General features: G+C 51.2%; 1 protein-coding gene across 2 annotated transcripts in view; it reads left to right on the top strand.

Moving 5' to 3' along the window:
* Nucleotides 1–19,592, top strand: part of GRIK3 (glutamate ionotropic receptor kainate type subunit 3) — a gene marked incomplete at both ends in the record, with an annotated part of 233,971 nt that extends 214,379 nt beyond the window's left edge. For both annotated transcript variants that reach the window (XM_082614766.1, XM_082614765.1), the window contains 5 exons: nt 3,204–3,322; nt 5,658–5,875; nt 16,176–16,398; nt 16,925–17,175; nt 19,398–19,592. In XM_082614766.1, coding sequence (XP_082470892.1) covers nt 3,204–3,322; nt 5,658–5,875; nt 16,176–16,398; nt 16,925–17,175; nt 19,398–19,592 — 1,006 coding nt within the window. The remainder of the gene's footprint in view (nt 1–3,203; nt 3,323–5,657; nt 5,876–16,175; nt 16,399–16,924; nt 17,176–19,397) is intronic.
* Nucleotides 19,593–20,321: the final 729 nt, after the last annotated feature.

Below are 20,321 nucleotides of genomic sequence, written 5' to 3'. Positions count from 1 at the left end.
CGAGATCCATCATTCACTTTGGTGGCACCTTCCAGCGCCCATCCCACTCCTCTTCCCTCCTGTGGCCTTGGAGTTCAAATCTGGGCCTTTCCACCCACTGACCGCAAGATTGCAGTCAGACTGCTCCAAGCCACCTCCCCACCTGTAAAGTGGGTGCCTGCTGCATTGTCGGCCTCTCGAGGGGTAGTGAGGACCCAGGTCTATAACAGTACTTGATAACCAAGAGGCCCATTTGAGACCAGTTATTTTTATCATGGTAAGCAATTCCACCTCTGGGAATTTATCCTGTTGAAAGTCACCACTGAGCCCCACTTTACAGTTCCCCCAAATCTAGAAAGCCTTCTCAGCAAAGCCCTAGACAAGGCTGCCCTTTGGCCTAGGTACCCACGGAAGTGTGGCCAAGGATGTTTCTTTCAGCAGAGTGTACCACAGTGGAAAATAGGGCCAGCCTAAGTGCCATCAAAGAGTAATGGTTAAAAACACCTATTGACTAAAAAAATGATACAAATGATCTTATTGACAAAACATAAATAGACTCACAGACATAGAAAACACACTTAGGGTTACCAAAGGGGATGGTGGGGAGGTGGGGGGGAGAGATAAATTAGGAGTTTTGGGTTAACACATACACACTAGCGTATATAAAATAGGTAAACAACAAGGACCTACTGTATAGTACAGGGAACTGTACTCAGTAGCTTGTCATAACTTATAATAGAAAAGAATCTGAAAAAGAACATATATGGAATTGAATCACTGTGCTATACACCTGAAACTAACATGACATTGTAAATTAACTATACTTCAATTTAAAAAATGTGTTACAAAAAACACCTATTAATTAGTTATAGAGAATAAAGGGGATCAGGAAGGACTGATCTGGAAAGAGGCTGGTGACTTATTGAGTAAAAAGCCAAGATCTAAGACAGTATTATGATATATGATATGATTTTTTGTGTGTGTTAAAAGATTATCACATATATCATATATATACTTTGTATATGTGTGTGTACATTAAAAAAGCAGGGCTCATGAGAGCTCATCAGAAATCATCTTTACTTTGTCTCTCACCCACCTTCCAGTGCGTTTAGAGGTGAATTTCTTTGCCCCAGTGAAAGCTCTGCCAGGACCTGTCACTTTTGGCTTGCTTCCAGAGCTCAGAAACCCTAGGTCTCTCTCTAAAGCACAAACACACTGTTTCAACTCAAAAGTTAGAAGGCTGAGTCCAGTATAGTCCTCAGCATTTCTACCCTCATTCACAGATCAGACTTCTCCCCTTGCCCCCATGTAGGCCCCCTTTGGCAGTGTCTCCTTGGTCGGCCCACTCCCCCGCTCAGCATCTGGTCCTCTAGCAGCCCCTGCTCCATGGCTTCTCCCTGTTGGAGTCCCATCGCCCTTCTCGGATAGGAGTCAAGGTGGATCTAGGCTGAATCTCTCTTCTACATGGGCCCATCTGGTCCAGGGAAACGTCCTTAGCCCTGGCCATGTCTGGGTCTTCAGGCCAGTGCCGTGCAGCAAGGACTCACCCTCCTGCCTCACCTAAGAAGCACGCATCAGCCCGACCCCTGCCCTCCAGACTTCCCAGGTGGTGTCCGCCACATCTGCTCCTTCCAGAGCCACCCCCGAGCTCCCCCAGCCACCCTGTGGAAGCTGCTCTCCCTAGACTTCAATGCAGGGGCCCCTGAACACACAGCTCACCAAAGACTTTCTCTAAAACCCTTCTCACAACAGTCTCTCATCTCTACTCTCTTCATCCTCTGTCTCTTTCTTGTGGATTTTTAGAGCCTCTAACCAGCTCGTGGTCATTCACTTTGAAAATCCCCATCTTGGTTTGAAGCCTCACTTTGCAATTTCCTATCTGGAGGATCTTCCTGCTTTGTGAAAACAAAATTCTTCTCATGTGAGCATTGGTGATCAATGTTTAATTTACTAAAGCTTTTAGAAGGGGGATGGAAAGTCACAACATCACACTTAAAGCTCATCACACTTTAAAAAACAAAACAAAATTCTATCAGACATGTCTCTCCTTCAGGGTCTCTCATCTCAGCATCTGACCCCACACCAGCCACTCCAGTCACCCCAGTCACTGCAGCCACTCCAGCCTGGTGGGGACTTTCTCTCAATCTCTCCAGAGTGTTCCAGCTTCCTCCAGCTTACATTTCCAGTTCCTCAACTGGAATTCACACAGTAAACAAAGACCCCTCCAGTTATCAGAACTTCTCTTCCTTAGAAGGCAGTGGGGAGTTTTAAATAATATTTTTTCCTGTCATGCATGTATTTGCATATTCAGAGAGAAAAATCTGAAAAAAATATATAACACATTGTTTTTCCCAGGGCGTGGGATCATGGTGTACTTTCACTTTCTCATTGTATTCTGTACTGTTTGACTATTTTGTGAAAAGTGTATTTTACTATTTTTCCATTTTAAGGTTTTTTAAAGTATACAAGTAATTCAAAAGCCTGTTCTCATTTTTCAAAATTCATGTAATACATACAAAACAACAGGCTTCCATGAAATTTCTTCTGCCATTCTAACAACCCCTCCTGAGGTAAACAGTGATTTTTTTTAGATATGGATCCTTCCAGACTCTATATGCATTTATATACAAATGTACATAAGTAGGTATGCAACTATGTCTTCAGGAATCTATTTATTCAGATGTGATCATATTGTTCTTATTTTTATCACTTTTTTAAAAAAAACCAAACAATATGTGTTGAAGATCTTTCCCTGTTGGCACATCTCTTCTAACAGCTGCGTGATATTTCAAAGTACGGTTGTGGCATAGTTTATTTAATCATTCCTCTATTGAAGGACATTTAGGTTTCCAGTTTTTCGCTATTACAAACAATGCTTTGATAAACACCCTCGCACACTTCTCTTTGTGCTCCTGTGGGAGTGTTTTTTCTAGGATGGATAATGAGTTGCAGAATTGCTAGGTTGAAGGGCATGTGCACTTTTAATTCTAAGAGATACTGCTGAATTACTTTTATCACCAGAAAAGGGCACTAACGATAAAGAACGAGAAGCAAACTGGCCCTGGTTTCCCATTCCCTGCCTTCCCAGCAGAACGATGAGGGAATTGATGCTAAAGTTGTCGGCATATCACTGATTGCTAAACCGCCGGCTTGTGTGGCTTGGACACTCCTTCCCTCCTGTCTCCCTGTAGCCTCGCCTCATTGCCCCCCTCTTTCTGCTGCAGGTTCAGCCCTTATGAGTGGTATGATGCTCACCCCTGCAACCCTGGCTCCGAGGTGGTAGAAAATAACTTCACGCTGCTGAACAGCTTCTGGTTTGGAATGGGGTCCTTGATGCAGCAAGGTACGTGTGCCCTCCCCAAGCAGCCTCCTCTCCAGTGTCAGCAGAGCCAGCCCCACCCTCCAGGGCAGCCTCAGACCTGCCAAGCCCTCAGAAGGTTGGAGACACCTGGATGCTCAGGTGTGTGCCCTTTCCCAGGTCCCCAAGCTCCATCACTACTGTGGCTGGACCGGCTCATGGTCTGAGGCTGAAGCATATAAGCCACGCCCACCCATAGCATGCAGGGCTCATCCCCAGCCCCTCCTGCTCCAGCTGCAATGGACATACAGCATCTTGTCTGCTGGGGCCAACCCCACCGATGGCCTCACCACCGCAGAATCTGGCCGAGCAAAGTTGGGCTGAGGACGAGGGGAGACTGGAGGCAGGGAGGCTGGGTGGGAGGCTACTGCAGGAATGAGATGATGATACCTGAGCCGGGGTAGTGGCCATGGGGCTGGAGGACAGAGATGGACTATGAAAACTTCAGAATGTAGCGGGAACTGGACTCTGGGGAGCCTGGTAGTCGAAAAGGGCATGTCTGAGGTGGGGACATTAGCCTCAGTGCATCAGAGCTGGTAAACACAGAAGGACGCCATTTTTTCTTACATCCTCTTGAGGGAGGGTTGGGATACTGCACCTATCCCCGGCTGGTAGCCCATCTTTTGGAAAGATTTGCACTTGCTCAAATAGAAAGCAGAGTACCTGCAAGGAGCATAGTGCAGGAACACCAGGGGCTGGAGGGCAAGCACAGGGGGAGGGAACCCCAGCCAGGAAAGACCCCCAGAAGAACCCCACCCACAAGCCCTGATGGCCAGGAGCCAAGTGCTCATTGCCTCTGCCTGAGTTAGGGTCCCACAGAGGGCACCAGGGAGGGAAGGAGATCCAAGGGGCAAAGAATGTCTCTGTCCCTCACTCATCTGTGTGTATCCTCAAGGCCCAGCACAAACCCTGGTCCTCAGTAGATATATACTAGCAAATGCCAAAGGAATGAATGACTGATGTTATCTCAATGTCTCCTGAGTCACCACTACATGCCAAGCCCTGTTCTGGGCACTTGAATGAAGGACCCTGACCTGAGCGAACTCCCAGCCACAACAGAGGCCAGGTCAGGGACCCAACAGAGCCTGGCAGAGCTCACCAAAAGTAAAATAAGTCATTCTCCCTTTGGGGGCAACTCTAGCCCCTTGCTTGGGGGAGGGCCAGGCAGCTGAAGCTGGGGGTGGAGGCGGAGGCGTGGTCTCCAGCAGCTGGGAAGTGACAGGCAGCTTTAGAGGGAAGTGCCTCTTTCTGTCCCCACCATTAATGAGTGTCCTGAAGCCTCACCTTGCTTCTTCATTCATCGTCTTTGTTCACTGACAGTTGGGAAGGACCTGGAGGCCCCTCAATGCAGTAACAGCTTCCCTTTCACCTCCTGCTGCTATTCAAAGCACTGGCCCCTGATGTATTCCCCACAAGGTTTTGATTAGGAGGGAGAAAAATAGTTATGTATTTGAAAAACTCTCCCTTGAGTGATTTCTTTGAGAAAAAAATTCATCCATATCAAAGCAGACGCTTTTCAGATGGCAGGTCCAAATATTGTGGAAAGTTCAGGAGTCACTTGCTATTTAAATCCCTTGAAAGCCACCTAGTTAATTACTTCAGTTAGAAGGTTTCAGCCAAATTGTGCTTCGCACCCAAGGTCGGGGAGGAGGAGTGATCTATTTCGGCAAAGAGCTTCAAAAAATGTTGATTTTTCTCCTCCTGCAAAGCATCCTATAGCAATCTTATATTTGTATACCACCTGTATTTCCAACACAGTTCCTCCTCAAATTATATCATTACAGCAGCATTGTGGTATTTGCGTGAGGCTGGGACAGAGGAAGGACGATGCTTTACAGAGTCCCAGAGAGGGAAGTTGTCTGGCACATGATCACACAGGGAACTGAAGAGCTAAGAGCAGGATTCACTCAAGACTTCCAGGTGTTCAGAACCTGGGACCACATGGGTGGTTCACAGATAGGCATCAGAGGGTCTGACAAGCCTGTGAAATGTTGTGCATGTGTGTGTTTTTCTCGAGCAGTGGTTCTTAAACTTTAGCCTGCATCAGGATCACCTGGAGGGCTTATCAAAGCCCAGATTGCTGGGCCCCACCACTAAGCTACTGATTCATTAGGTCCTGGGGTGGGGCCTGAGAATGTGCATTTCTAATAAGTTCCCAGGTGATGCTGATGGTCCAGGAACTACACTTTGATAACCACTGGTCTGGGGAAGAGGTCTCAGCTGTTACTAGATTGTCAGTGGAGTCTGTGTCCCAGAGGACCAGAGCAACCCTGGTCTGAGCATTGTCAGGGACCATCAGTCTCCTCCTCCCTCCTCCCAGGGTCTGAACTGATGCCCAAAGCCCTGTCCACACGCATCATTGGTGGCATCTGGTGGTTCTTCACGCTGATCATCATCTCCTCCTATACGGCCAACCTGGCTGCCTTTCTGACCGTGGAGCGCATGGAATCGCCCATTGACTCTGCCGATGACCTGGCCAAGCAAACCAAAATCGAGTATGGGGCTGTCAAGGACGGGGCCACCATGACCTTCTTCAAGGTGAGACCTCCTGCCTCCCTTCACTGTCCTTCCCTAACCACACAGAGCCAAAGGACCAGAAATCCCCAGGGCTCCGCCCATCCCCGTTTGGGACCAGTTGACTTTGGGGAGCTGTAGTGATGTGGCCATCTGGATTGGTCCCAGCACAAATCCTAGAAGTTTCCATACCTGGGACAAGCAGCATGAATATGCTGTGTTTCCTTAAATCATCAGAGGAGGACAGGTGGAGAGACGAGGCTGGAAAAGGGGGAAGGAGAAGCATGGCCCAGACACACCAACAGGCCCTGGGGCCAGGGGGCTCCCTGCCCTTGGCTTTGCGTCTCAGCAGCCTCCACTTCCAAGAGGATGGCCTGGGCTTGGGGTGAGCTCTCCACCACTGAGAGAGCAGCAGGGGGAACATCCTCCGGGGAAGGAAGGAGGCTTAAAACTTGAACAAGCATTTACAAGCATTCCTTAGCATATTACACTCGTGGAATGCTGGTGTCCATGTAAAGCCCCTGTCAGCTGCTCAGGTTACTGCTCTCATGGGGATCTGGCCATGACTTGGCTGCACCCTCCTGTTTTGTAAAGCGTTGGCTTAGTTCCTTACTGTTTTTTCACCTTGTACTAGAGTAGCTGAGGGTTTAGGAAACTGAGTGACCCTGACCACTGATAGCTGTAAATGTTCTTCTGGAAATTAAAGTAATAATAACTACAGCTACCACCACTGAGCGCTCACAGTGGGCCAGGTGCTCCATGCTTGGTCTCATTTAATCTTCGTGACAAATCCCGTGAAGTAGGTACTGCAATTGTTTCCACTTTACACGTGTGGAAACTAAGGCTTGGAGCATTAACCGGGTTGTCCAAGGACTCACAGCTGAAGGAGCCCGAGGCTGGCCCAGGCCTGCCTTTCTCCAAAGCCCATGTTCTGAGCCACGGTTCTCAGACTTGAGCGTGTGTCCAAATCACCTGGAAGGCTTGGGGAACCCCCAGATTGCTGGGCCCCACCCCTGAAGTTACTGATTCAGTAGGTCCTGGAGGCCTGAGAATGTGCATTTCTAATGAGTTCCCAGGTGAGGCTGAGACTGCTGGTCCAGGGCCCACCCTTTGAGGACCACTGCTCTAATGATTTCTCAGGAATGGTCAGGATCTGGGAATTCTGTGGTTATGGGTCCATTCATTCATGTATTTGTTCAGTAGTCAATTGCTGTCAATCAGTCTGAAAGCCTGGGGTGTTTTGCTTTCCTCCGGGCCCTGGTTCCCCATCCCCCAGCCCTTGCCTCCTTCCAGGCTAAGCCTCTGAGTGATAGATTGAGCCTCCAGTGGGGCCTGAGGAAGGACAGAAAGAAGGGGTTGGGTGGGAAAGCCTTCTACCTCCTGGGCATGGAGCCCCAGTAGCACGCCCCCCGGCCCTGGCCTCCCCTGTGCCTCTTCTTAAGGGTAGAAGCAGCTGCTTAGTGAAGAGCAAAGAGAGAGGAAACAGACTCCCCTCTGGGATGTTGCTTCTGGCAAACTGGGTCTTCCTACAAGGTCACCACCATGTATTTAGAGTGTGGGGAAGACAAAGCATTGTCATAAGTACACTAGGGGCTCTCTGGGACCCGGTGTATGTATTCATGAGGGCGAGCAAGTATGTGAGTATGTGAATGCCTTCACGTGCACGTGTAGCGGTATATAACGTGTGAGTGCACATTCATGTATGTACGTGTGCACACGTGTGCCCATGCACAAGAGTCAGCCTGTCTGGGTGCTTGTGTGTCTTTATGCTTGGACATGTGTGTCTGCATATATGTACTGACCAGCATATGTGTGCATGTGTCTCTGTGATCTGGGCATGTGGATATGTGCCTATGATTGTTTACAGGTGTGTGCCAGTGTCTACATGGATATGTAGGTGGAGAGTGCACGTGTCTGTCTGCTTAAATGTCCCAACAGGTGTGCTTAGGTAAGTGTGAGTGGGGGGATGGGCATGTGTGCATGTGTGCATGTGTGTGTGTGTGTGCTGAGCCTGCTTCTGCCTATCCGCAGGCTATGGCCCAGCCCTTTGTGCCAGAGCATCCCTCATGCATTACAGATGAGCCCGTCTCTAAGCAGGGCTCCCAATCAAAGGGAAGCAGCATAAATAAGCCCAGTGCAGGCTCATTGCCACTGATTGGATGCCCTTGCCTCCCTCCATGCTAAGATGCTCAGATTGGCTTCCAAGAGCCTGGTCCCTGCTCCCCACCGAGCTGCTGTCCTCGGCATCAAGCAGCACCTCCCGCAGCCCGCTCCACCCTCACCCACCTTCCCTGCGAATGGTGCAGTGAGGAGGGCAGGGGAGGGACACAGATGCTGCCACCCAGCTGGGATGCTGGGGCTTAAGGGCCCAGGCTCACAAGGGCCTTTGGCCAGAAACAGCAACTCCACATCCCTCTGCAGAGCCAACTCCCCTTCCTTGCCCTCCTGATCACCAATGAGTTCCGCTTGCTCTCTGGCCACCTTGTCTCCTGCTTTAGTTCAAATGAAAGCCTTCTTGCCTAGGCTCCCTTCCTTCAGCAGCCGCGGTGGGACTGTTAGGTAGGCAGAGAGGAACCTGAGTGTGGATGCATTATCCCCACCTCGGATGATGAGCTAGAAGAAAAGACCCTCCTAGAAGGTCCCTGGACAAACTTCCTTCCTCCCTGCCCCACGCCCAGCCCACCCTCCTTAGTCATACCTCCCTCCCCAAGCCCTCCCCCTTCCCCACCCCTGCACTGGGCCTGGGGGTAGCCTCCTATGGTCACTTTCAAGTTAGAGCTGCAAGGACAGCTGAGTTTAACCTAGAGAAACAGAGGTCCAGAGGGGCTGGGTGAGTTGCGGGTGATCAAACAGCAGATCAAGGATCAATGGAGCCGGATGTACAGTCAGATACTTTGTCTGCACACACACTGCCCTCTCCCGCAGCCGCTCCAGGGTCTTCTCCTGGAGGGGTGGTCCTCTCTCCCACCCATGAGTGTACACGGCAAGACTGGCACTAGGGTTGAACAGGAATCAGCTCCAGAGGTTGCTATTGGATGTCTAGGAGACATTGGCAAAGTCAAAATAATAGTAACATTTATTGAGCACTTACTGTGCGCCAGGCAACGTTCCAAGTACTTTACCTGTATTCACTCCTATCATCCTTATAACATCCCTAGAAGGTTGAGACTATTTTTATCACCTCCATTTAACACATGATGAAAGGAAGGCTCAGAAAGTAACCTGAGTTCATACTTCTTGCCTAACGTCACACAGCTGGTGAAATGCAGCACTGGGATTCGAACCCAAGTAGTCTGGCTCTAATGCCTGGGCTCTTTGTCCCCGTGTCCATATTGTTTCTCTAAGGAGCCAGCCACAGTCCAGGAGTTCCTTGGGGAAGAGTGAAGCCATATCCCCAGTCTAGAACCATCCTGGCACATCGTAGTTGCTTAAACAATTCACGTTGAGTGGATGCCGTTGTTGGATTAAAGGATGGAATTAAAAGGCAGCAGAGGCCAAGTAAAGCAAATACAGGAGACCATGCTGAGGACAGGAACCCAGCAGGTAGCACCCCTGAAGGTTCCAGAGCACAGGGCAAATGAACTTCATTTCTGCAGTTAGCATGTTTCCTGATTAAGCTGCAAACTGTCTTAAAAAGCCCCCCTGGCTGAGAGTAGCACTCGAGGGAGAGAGCCCATTCCCATCCAAAGACGACAACAGCAGGAAGCGAGACGCCGGTCTCTCGGGGGGCTCCAGCTCCCTCGCTCCCCCACCCTGTAGCCTGGGAGACGCGTGGCTAGTGGCAGCCCATCATTCCAAAGGAAATTTCATTAGAAGAGTTGTCAGGGAGCAGCAAACATCACAAACAACGTCTCCTGTGTTGTCTTCCCTCCGTCTTGGAAGATAAAAATTAATTAGGAGAAGAAAAAGGAGGCCTTTGAAAGTGTTGTTTGGCTGTAAAAATATGTAGGCAAAATGTAAAGGAGGACGTTAGGAAAGCGTGTTCTTGGCGGGGAGGGCTGGGCAGCTTTGAAGGCAGAGAATGTCAGAAGACAGCTTTTCCAAGGATTTAGCCCTCTTTGGTGTTGGGGTGGGAGAGACACATCACACGTGGGAGGGACTGTGTGTGAGTGACAGCCGCTTAGGAAAGATATAGAACTGGGGACCAAGAGTTCCAGGCTCCCCAGGTCCCCAGCACCGTCAAGCCCCACCCCTTGCACAGCTTTGCCCCATCCTAGCAACTGAGCCTGGAAGGTGCCTGGAGAGGTCATCCAGTCCATCTCCCTACCTTCCAGCTGCTCAGCAGACTCTTCCCTGGGCTGGAAGGCTCAGGAGGGTGCTCCCAAGCTCAGCTCCCAGTTTCTCCTGACCTGTCTGCTGGCCTCTCTGTTACAGCCTTAGCCCTGCTTTCAAGCAGAAGCAGGATAGGACAGAAATGCAGTGACCAGGCAGAATTCAGTGTGGTGCAGCCTGCCGCAGTCAAGTCAAGTCAGTCTCAGAGTCAGACAGACCAGGGCTTGAGTCTTGGCTGTTGTCTGTACTGGGTGACCTTGGATAAGTCACTTCACTTCTCTGAGCCTCAATTTGCTCACCTGGATGACATGGATACTGATTCCCACCATGCAGCAGTTAGCAAGGAGATTCAATGAGCTACTGTATACACGGTGGTTAGGCCAGTGCTAGGCACACAGTACATTTAAGGCAAAGGCTTTCTCCTCTGGATGCCCCTCTGTTTGGCTGACCCAGAAGATGGGCAAGCCGGCTGGCCCCTTTTCTCCTTTTGCCATGTAGTCCCCTCCTGAGGCAAGGGTTTAACTGGAGTCCCATGGAGAAGCTTCAGCCAGTGGACACCTGGAGAACCTCTCTTCTTCCAGGTCCCTCCAGATTGGGCCTGGGGGCTTTGTGGAGGACATTGGTGCCTCTATCACAGGATGGCTGTCTACCTCTGCACAGAGCTAAACACTTCAGGGGGAGCCCAGAGGTCCTCAGAATAGAAGAGACCCAGAGCAGGCAGGCAGAAGGCAGCAAAAGGGGCAGGGGAGGCCCAGGGATGATGGGAAGTTATTGAAAATGACTCAGTTACTGATGACCTCTCTGTGCCTCGGTTTTCTCACCTATGAAATGTGTATAATCATAGTATACACACACACACACACACACACACAGACCCTTGTAGAGGTGATTACTGAGATGATTAAATGGGATAATTTATATAGAAAACTTAGAACCATACCTGACACAGAGTATGCATACAATAAATGTTAACCATTTTTATTGTTTATTCTTGGTGATACACAGCCCTGTTCAGCCCACAGATAGGATTTTAGGGGCCGCACATTTCTTATATATTTTTAATTAGTGGCCAGCATTTTAAAATGGGGAGATTTTTGTATTTAAAAAATTCACATATCCAGCTTCTCGAAAATGTGAAAGATGAAGGGGCATCACTGAGCTGGCTCTGCTGAAGAGAGATTGTCAGGTGCCAAGAGGCGACAGCCGTCTCCAGTTTATCAGAACTCCACTCAGCGGTCTTTACTTATTTACAGTACTCTGCCTGGCCCGTCTCAGCACTGGAATTTTCTGCCACTGAGTACTATGTCATTTACTTTCTATAGAAACTCTGCACTCTAGAAATTATTATCCCCAATTTCTAGATGAGAAAACTGAGCCTTAAAGAGAATAAAGGAGACTTAAAGACAGAGAATGACGCTAGCCACTTATCAGGCACTTCCTAGGAACCTGGCTCTGTGCTAAGCTGATTCCCATTTTACACATGTGGAAAGTAAGGCTCAGAGATGTGACATCACTTGCCTGTGGTCACAGAAGGAGCTGGCATTTGAACCCAGCTAGGTGTGACACCAGAGTCCATGCAGTGGAGCCAACCCCTCCCACCACCACCATCCCCAGCCTGTAGCCCTCGCCTCCTGACTACCCCCTGCAAGGGTCAGCCTGCAGCCCTCACCTCCTAACTCTCCCTTCAGGGGCCAGCCTGCAGCCCCCGCACAGGCAAGCCTCAGGGGCACGTGCAGACAGCAGAGGCAGCTGCTGGGCCAGAGGATCAGCAAGTCTGCCCTGGCGAGGTGGGCAGAGGCAGGGGATTCAGGGAGCCTTCTGGTCCCCATGAGAATAACCCAAGAGACATGATTAACTGCTCAGGTACGTGGATCTGATAAGGCCGAAGACTCCACATCCAGGGATAAGAAAGACAGTTGATCTGGAGAAAGGTCTCTTTTCCAGTATGGAAAATACCCAAGGTCTCACATGGAATCACATTGCCTTCCCACACACATTCCCTGAGATTCAGCTCGCTTTGGAATTGATATATATTTTTATACATATATATATATATATATACCTATATACATTTTCTTGTACAGAAATGTTAAATTCTCAAGATTAAATATCTTCAGTTGGGGAAAATCAATTTACTTCTTTGAGGAGGCTAGAATTGAAAGTCGTGAGTCTGAAACTGACTTTCTTGCCAAATTCACTGATAAAAAAATCCTCTCCGTCCTGGCATGTCGCCCTGTATCGGCTGCTCCAAACGATTCCATTAATTGATTTGGGTGACTGGCCCTGAAGCAACGCTTACTAAGGTTCCCACTGGGGCTGGGACAGGGAGAATGGCATTGGAGCCGTAGATATGTGAGACTCCATTCCCTGGGGTGGTAACTAACTCAGGCCAGTGATGGAACTCAGGCATCTTGTGACCAGGCCCAGGAAGATAAGAGAGGGGACTGAGATTCCAGGAGGGGCCCTGGCTGTATCCCTCCCTGCCTCAGAGGTGCACAGGGAAGCTTTTCAGGGATGTTCTCAGAATCACAGAATCACTCAAGGACAGAACCTAAGGGGAATCAGAAACTATCAGTGGGTTTTGTTGAAAATGGGGATCCCAAGATATGAGACAAACACAGGGGGTGGCCTTCTAGGGAAGAAGATTTCAGACCCATCTGCCTAAAGGTGATGAAGGTAATGAATTAGTTGACACTGGAGCTGGGAGAGCAGAACCTCTTGAAATCAGCGTCACAGCCAGCTTCCTGCCTTATCATCACTTCTCATCTTAACTGGCCCAAGCTCTCTGGTGTCTTTACCCATCTTCCCCATTCCATTCCTTCACCTGCTTCAGGCTTTCACGTGTCTCTCCTCAAAGCCCATCAGCCTCAATACCAGCCTCTCCCTCGCCAGCCTCCAATGGAAATTTCTATCTCCATTTATGATGGGGTGTTACTGGGAAGAGCATATATTTTGATGTCAGGCAGGCCTATGTATAGAAGGAATGGGGTGTTGGGGAGAGGATGCAGGGAGGCGTTTGCAGAAAGAGGAGAAGTTCTCATCCTCTTCTGAGACAGAAGGAGTGGGACAAGGCTCCCTGTGTGGTTCATTTTCAAGCTACTGATGGCTGGTTGTGTCAGAGAATGAGTGGGAAGATGGGTGAGGTGTAAGGATGGATGGATGGATGGATGGGTAAGTAAAAGGCTGGGTGGATAGTTGGATAGTTAGCTGAATGAATTAGTGTGTAGATAGTGTGTGAGTGAATGGGTGAGAACATGAACATGATGAATGAGAGGATGGGTGGGTGGATGGGTAGGTAGATGGATGGCTGGATAGATGGATGCATGCATGCATGCATGCATTAGGAGATGTAAAAGGAGCCCTGATGGCCTCATACACTCCTAATTCCCACCTCTATTAGAAGGAGAATTTGGAAAGCAGGAGAGACTGGGATGGAAAAGGAGCTGAGGTGCTAAAATCACTGATTGGAGAACAGTATTTAGTTACAATAACCAAGAGAGCAGAGTGTTTGAGGCCATGTGTCCCTGCCAAGCAGTGATGGTTGGACTTGGATAACCTGATTAGAAGAAGAGTTGGAACTGATTATCTGAAAAAGCAACGATCTTGGGAATAAAAGTAGCTTGCGTCAGTATGTGTGTAAGAGAGTGTATCAGTTACCTATAGCTGCATAACAAATTACCCCAAACTTAGTGTCTTAAAACAACAACACTATGATCTCACAGTCTGTGGGTCAGGAATCAGCTTGGCATAGCTGGGTCCTCTGTGCAGGGCCTCTCACAGGCTGGGATCAGGGTGCTGGCTAACTCTGTGGTCATCTCCAGGCTCCGCTTCTAAGCTCACTCACATGGTGGTTGGCAGCATTCAGTTCCCCATGGGCTATTGGGCAGAGGGTTTCCATCTCCACTGACTGTCGGCTGGAGGCTGCCCTCTGTTCCTTGCTATGTGGGCCTCTCCGTGGGGCAGCTCACAGCATGGCAGCCAGCTTCCATCAGAGCAGCAAGCCAGAGGAGCTAGAGAGAGCAGAAGCAAGACAGAAGTCACAGTCTCTTGTAACCTAATCTCAGGCATGACATCCCATCACTCCTGGGGGCGGGGTTTAAAAGCAAGTCACTGAGCCCAGCCCACACTCAAGGGTAAGGGATCACACCAGGGCATGAATCCCAGGGATGGGGATCATTGGAGCCAGTTCAAAGCTTCCGACTGTAGAGAATCAGGGCGGGAAAAGTAGCAGAGTGAGAATGGACCTAAGGGAGAAGCTGGAGAAGGCAGTCTGGATATCAGAAATTATCTAGAAAATAAGAAATGTCTGGAGAGTCAGAAGAGCTGGACATCAGGAATGTTCTTAAGGGCAAGAGTAGCTAAGTGGGGAGGGGGGGAGCATCTGGGAGCCATGGGAGGATGGAATAGCTGGGGAGCAGGAATAGCTGATAGTGGGACAGGCTGAGGACGGCAGGAGCGGGCGGCAGCCAGCTTGCTGCTGCGATGGAACCCACTGAGGGCTCTGGGCATCTGAGCCCTTCCAGGCCTTCAGCTTCGGGGCAGATAAATTTGCAGGAGGGGAGTGGCTGCTCGTCTGTGAAGGCGCCCTCAGGCCCTGTGCCCAAAGGAGGCATCCCTGGCACTCAAGAGATTTGGGGCTCAGGTGGAATCTCGAGTGGGGTGCTGCCTGCTGCTCCAGGGCTCCCTCCTCCCCCAGGCGTGCTTGGGTCTCCAGGAGCCAGTCTTGGAGGGGACAGCCTTTAGCGCTAGGAAACACCTGGAGAGGAGAAGGTCCACTTTCCTCCCAGCCCCCTCCCCCCGCCACTCCTGGCAGTCACATTTCCTCCCCCCGCCCGCAGCCCCGCGCCAGCCTGTTTGAGCACACCCATGCCATCACACACACCGGAGCTGGGCCGGGTGCCAGTCAGACAGGCTGATATCACAAACAGGCCCAGCCAGACTTGGAAACAGCCAGGGACAATGAGGCCTGCAGAGCCACCTGCTCCCCTGGGATCAGTGGAGGCAAGGCTGATCCCTGCTGGGAGCAGGCACTAAGTTCCCAAGAAATCTCATGAGTGCATGCACCCAGGTCTGCCCAGTCTCCTCAGGCAGCAAGAAACATGGAACCATGGCCCCCTCTCCTGGCCCCAGGCCCTCTCTGAGTCTCCCCAGCCAGGCGGGGCAAGCACAGCAGCCCACCCACCAGGGCTGATCTTAGGGATGCTGGTTCCATATTCATTGAGCAGCATCCTGCCCAGGACGCTCTGGAACAAGAGGCTGAGGGGGGTCTGTGGACCACCTGCTCTGACTGCCCCCACTTTTCTCCCCTCTCTGCAATTCTCACCCTGCTTCTCTTTTACTGTTTTGAAGGAGAACAGACAGGAACACTTGCCTCAGACAAATCTTCCCCTGGAGCATGGTACATAGAGCGACCTGCTTGAAGTGGGAGTGGGGGGACCAGAATCCACCGAGCTTTGCCCTCATCAGCCCCTGCCCCTCCCCCCACCCTCACAGTGGTTTCTGCGAGGCAGTGCAGCTCTATGGTTAGGAGCATGGACTCTGGAGCCAGATGGCCTGGGTTAGAAGCCTGGTTTTGCCACTTTGTGTCTGAGTAAATTAGGCAAATTGAGGCACAGCTAAACTCAATTTTCTCATCTGTAAAATGGGGCTAATGACAGTACCTACCCCTATGATTGCTGGGAAGAATCAGTGAGTTAATACAGGCAAAGCACTTAGAACAGGGCCTGCACATGTTTAATTGTTTAATAAATCTTAGAGAAAATTAATTTTTAAAAGAACAGCCTGAAAAATACTTTGCCGTGGCAAAGAGCCCAGGGTTTTCGGGTAGGTTGGCTTGACTCTCAGCTTTATGACTCAGCAGCTGTGTGTTTGGGGACCTATCCTCCCAGGCCCTCAGTTTCCACATCTGAGGAATGGGTCGCACTCCCTCGCTCTGAGGACTGTGCACAGAGTTCAGTGAGCTGGGCCCTGCTAAGGGGTGAGCTGTGCTTGATCCCCGTGTGATCAGTAACTGTGTGTGCGTCCCCACCCCTCATCCCTCCCCACGGCCCAGAAATCCAAGATCTCCACCTTCGAGAAGATGTGGGCCTTCATGAGCAGCAAGCCCTCGGCCCTGGTGAAGAACAATGAGGAGGGCATCCAGCGGACGCTGACAGCCGACTACGCGCTGCTCATGGAGTCCACCACCATCGAGTACGTCACCCAGAGGAACTGCAACCTCACCCAGATCGGGGGCCTCATCGACTCCAAGGGCTACGGCATCGGCACGCCCATGGGTGAGCACGGGGCTGCAGGCGGGGCTGCAGGCGGGCGACACAGGGTGAGCGAAACCACCACATCCACTCACGCGCACACGTGGCCTCCTGCTCCCCCTCCCAGGTCACCCCACTGAGCCTTAAAAGGCAGCGTATCCTCAGCCCAGAAGCAAAAAGGTAGAGCCACAAGCCTTGCGAGGTCAGCCCTGGCCTGAGCAGAGGAGACCTGGGCAGGCACAAAGGTGGGGGGGTCAATTCAGAGATCATGCCTCCTCTCCCTGACCTCACCCCTGCTGATGCCGCCCAGATGTGCCGCAGGCCTATGGAGACAGGGATTCGTGGGCAAGACTCTCCACCCCCAATCAGGACCCTGCCACCCAGACACCATAGGTGGATTTCAAGAGGGGCCTCCTGGCACTAGGGTCCCCCTTTGGATGAGCATACTGAGAGGCCCAGTGATGGTGTCTGGCACCCACCAGGATACTGACAGGGGCGCACAGATGGACCAAAGGCTGCTGACAGCCAGGTTCCTCTCTCCCCCACTCAGGCTCCCCGTACCGGGACAAGATCACCATCGCCATCCTGCAGCTGCAGGAGGAGGACAAGCTGCACGTCCTGAAGGAGAAGTGGTGGCGGGGCAGCGGGTGTCCCGAGGAGGAAAACAAAGAGGCCAGCGCCCTGGGCGTCCAGAAGATTGGGGGCATCTTCATCGTCCTGGCCGCCGGGCTGGTCCTGTCTGTGCTGGTGGCTGTGGGCGAGTTTGTATACAAGCTCCGCAAGACAGCAGAGCGAGAGCAGGTAAGCCCCCAGAAGCTGGGGCCTGCGCGGGGAAGGGAAGGAGACGGAACGGGGTCTGCGCTGGTTTCAAGCCCCCTATGTGCCAGGTGCAAGGTGCTGTCTGATCCCATCCCCACCGTAGCCCAGTCTGAATCCAGTCCACCAGGAAGCCCTGCCAGCCCCACCTCTGCACTGACTCTGGGCATGTTTTCCCCTCACTGCAGCTCCACACCAGGCCACACCCATCCTCTCCAGCTAGATCATGCGCCAGCCTCCAGTCTGGCCTTCCTGCCTCCACTTTTCCTCTCGACCAGCTGCTCAGCCAGTGCCCTGTTTAAAACTTAATTCAAACCATGTCATTCCCTCGCATAAACCCCTCCAGGGTAATTGTGGAAGCTTCGTGATGCTTACATAGGGGTTCATTATACTCTTCTCTCCACTTCTGCATATATTTGGAAATTTCCATAATCAAAAGTTTAACCAGGGCTTCCCTGGTGGCGCAGTGGTTGAGAGTCCGCCTGCCGATGCAGGGGACATGGGTTCATGCCCCGGTCCGGGAAGATCCCACATGCCGCGGAGCGGCTGGGCCCGTGAGCCATCGTCGCTGAGTCTGCGCGTCCGGAGCCTGTGCTCCACAACGGGAGAGGCCTGCGTACTGCAAAAAAAAAAAAAAGAGAGAGAAACAAAAAAAAACCCAAAGAAATGCACCCAATGGAAGTGGCCAAGGACGTGCAATTTTATTGACAAGGTTGTTTGTTGAAGTGTTAACTATAATGTGAAAAAACCTAAATGTCCAATAATAGGGAATGGTTTAAAAAATTATGATACATCTAAAAATAACAATCAAATTCTTTGGGTTACATTAGAATTACATTACAATTGGAATGAGCTCCAAATTCCACTGAAAAGCCTATGAGATCTGGTCCTTGCCCACGTCTCCAACCTCCTCCTTCCCACCCTCCCCCCTCACTTACTCTGCTCCGTACACACTGGCCACATTTTTAGTCCTTAACCAAGCACATTTCTGCCTCAGGGCCTTTGCACATGCTGTTCCATCTACCTGAAATGCTCTTCCCCCAGAGCTCCATATTCTTAGAGTCTTTTGGTCATTCAGCTGAAGCTCAAGTAGTCTTCCCCACCTATCCCCCCTCCCCACCCCACTCTATCCCATTTCACTGCTTTATTCTCTTAATAATAGTTATTCCTCTCTGAAATTATTTGTTCACATGTTTATTATCTATTTCTGTCCCATCATTAGACCATGGGCTCCTAGACCATGGGCTAGGACCTTATCTGTCTTTTTCACTGCTGTGTGCCTAACACCTGGAACAGTGCTTGGCACAGAGTGGGTCTCAGTAAATAGTCTCAGAATGAAGAAAGGGAGGTGAGGAGGGATGATGTCTGCATTTAGTGGGGAAGCAAGGGGACACTTGGCAAGGTCACATAGCTGGTAAGAGGCAGGGACAGAATTCAAAGCCAGGTCCCCCTTCCCCTTCACCACACAGCCTACCTACAAACTGTCTGAGTGCTGATGCCCGGGCCTCCCTGGGCAAGTTGAGGCATTGACAGCCCCACTGCCTTCTCGACAAGCTGCAGGACAACTTCTGGCAGCTGGTCTCATAGGAGCCACTGTCATCAGTTACCTGTGGGCAGTGCTGCACTTGAGCTGTCCCTCTTGGATATCCACAGGGACCCAGGCCAGAACAGGCCACTGCCACCCACAGGCCTACAGGACCTGCCTCCCAGTTAAGAAATATGTCCTGAACTTCCCTGAGTGGGAGCGCAGTGACCCGTCCCCTCAGTTGGAAGCTCTTCCAGCAAGGTTATCCGTATATTCATCAAATGTTTCTTAAGCACTGACTCTGAGCCAGGCCTAAAGCTGGGGGCTGGGCTCATAGGGATGAAACTGGCTGGTTCCTGCCTTCAGAAGCTAGTGGAGAAAAGTCAGGCGGGTAAATTCCTCAAACATGAATGTGCATGCCAATCAGAGCCACAGTTGGCTCATCAGTAAAATGGGGCTAAGATGATACCACCTTAGACTCCAAACAAGGATGTGATGTTTCGTAGGCTGCTACTCAAAATAGTCACCTTACAGGGGGCAGAAAGCAGGTGGGGTAAACGTGTGAGGGAGACCCGGTAGCTTTAGCACAGGCTCTGGGAGGAAGGGGAGGAGTTGGCTGGAGTTGCAGGGTCGGGCCTCACCCATGTGCCCCTTGCCCTCCCACCCCGTACCCCCACCCCAGCGTTCCTTCTGCAGTACCATGGCCGACGAGATCCGCTTCTCCCTTACCTGCCAGCGTCGGGTCAAGCACAAGCCACAGCCTCCCATGATGGTCAAGACTGACGCTGTCATCAACATGCACACGTTCAATGATCGCCGGCTTCCGGGCAAGGACAGCATGACCTGCAGCACGTCATTGGCCCCCGTGTTCCCCTAGGCACATGTTGGGTGGGGACCACAGGCCTGCAGGCAGGGTGGAAGAAAGCAAAGGAGACTGGAAGGAACATCCCCAGTCCCCATACTGAGTTTGGGGACCAGAGCTGCTGCCTGCCTATTGGGTCAGGAGTCCTCTGCCCTTACCTACCAGGAAACCAGCAGGCCCCCAGGCCAGCTGCTTAGGCTTCACCCTCCTCTTGTTTCTTCTGTGGGTTTCTAAAGCTGCCAGCCAAGACAGCCAAGGCCAAAGGAAGCACATGCCTCTCTCAGGCCAAACTCATCTGCCCCTCGACTCTCTTCTACAGTCAGAAGTTTCTACCATGGCCCTGCAGGGGCCAAAGAAAATGGGAAACAGCTCTTACATTGCCACTCCTTCCCCGTGAGCCCAGGCCTCCTGGAACTTGACTGTGAGACCAGAGACACAAGCCTTGGGTACCTTAAGGATCTTATAGTTTGGCCGCCAATGGGAGCTGAAGATGGGGATGGCCACCCCACATGCCTGGGTAGAAGGAAGACTTAATCCCCCAGGGGCTGCTTATGTGGTCCTGATCTCCTGGACTTGACACCACCCATGGCAGCCCCTGCTTGGGCAAAGTTGAAGGCAGAGAGCCCCATAGGGGAAAAGGGGAGTTTGTAGGCTGGGGGAGAGGAGGATGCACAGAGACCGCCATTTTGAATTCTTCTGGACAATGTCCCAATGGGTCCTACTCCTCTAGGAGGTCTCTAGGAA

This window comes from Mesoplodon mirus (assembly GCF_964341445.2).
Source record: "Mesoplodon mirus genome assembly, chromosome: 3".
Taxonomy (NCBI): Eukaryota; Metazoa; Chordata; class Mammalia; order Artiodactyla; family Ziphiidae; genus Mesoplodon; species Mesoplodon mirus.
Note: the sequence above shows the minus strand (reverse complement) of the source record. Positions and strands in the feature narration are given on the sequence as shown.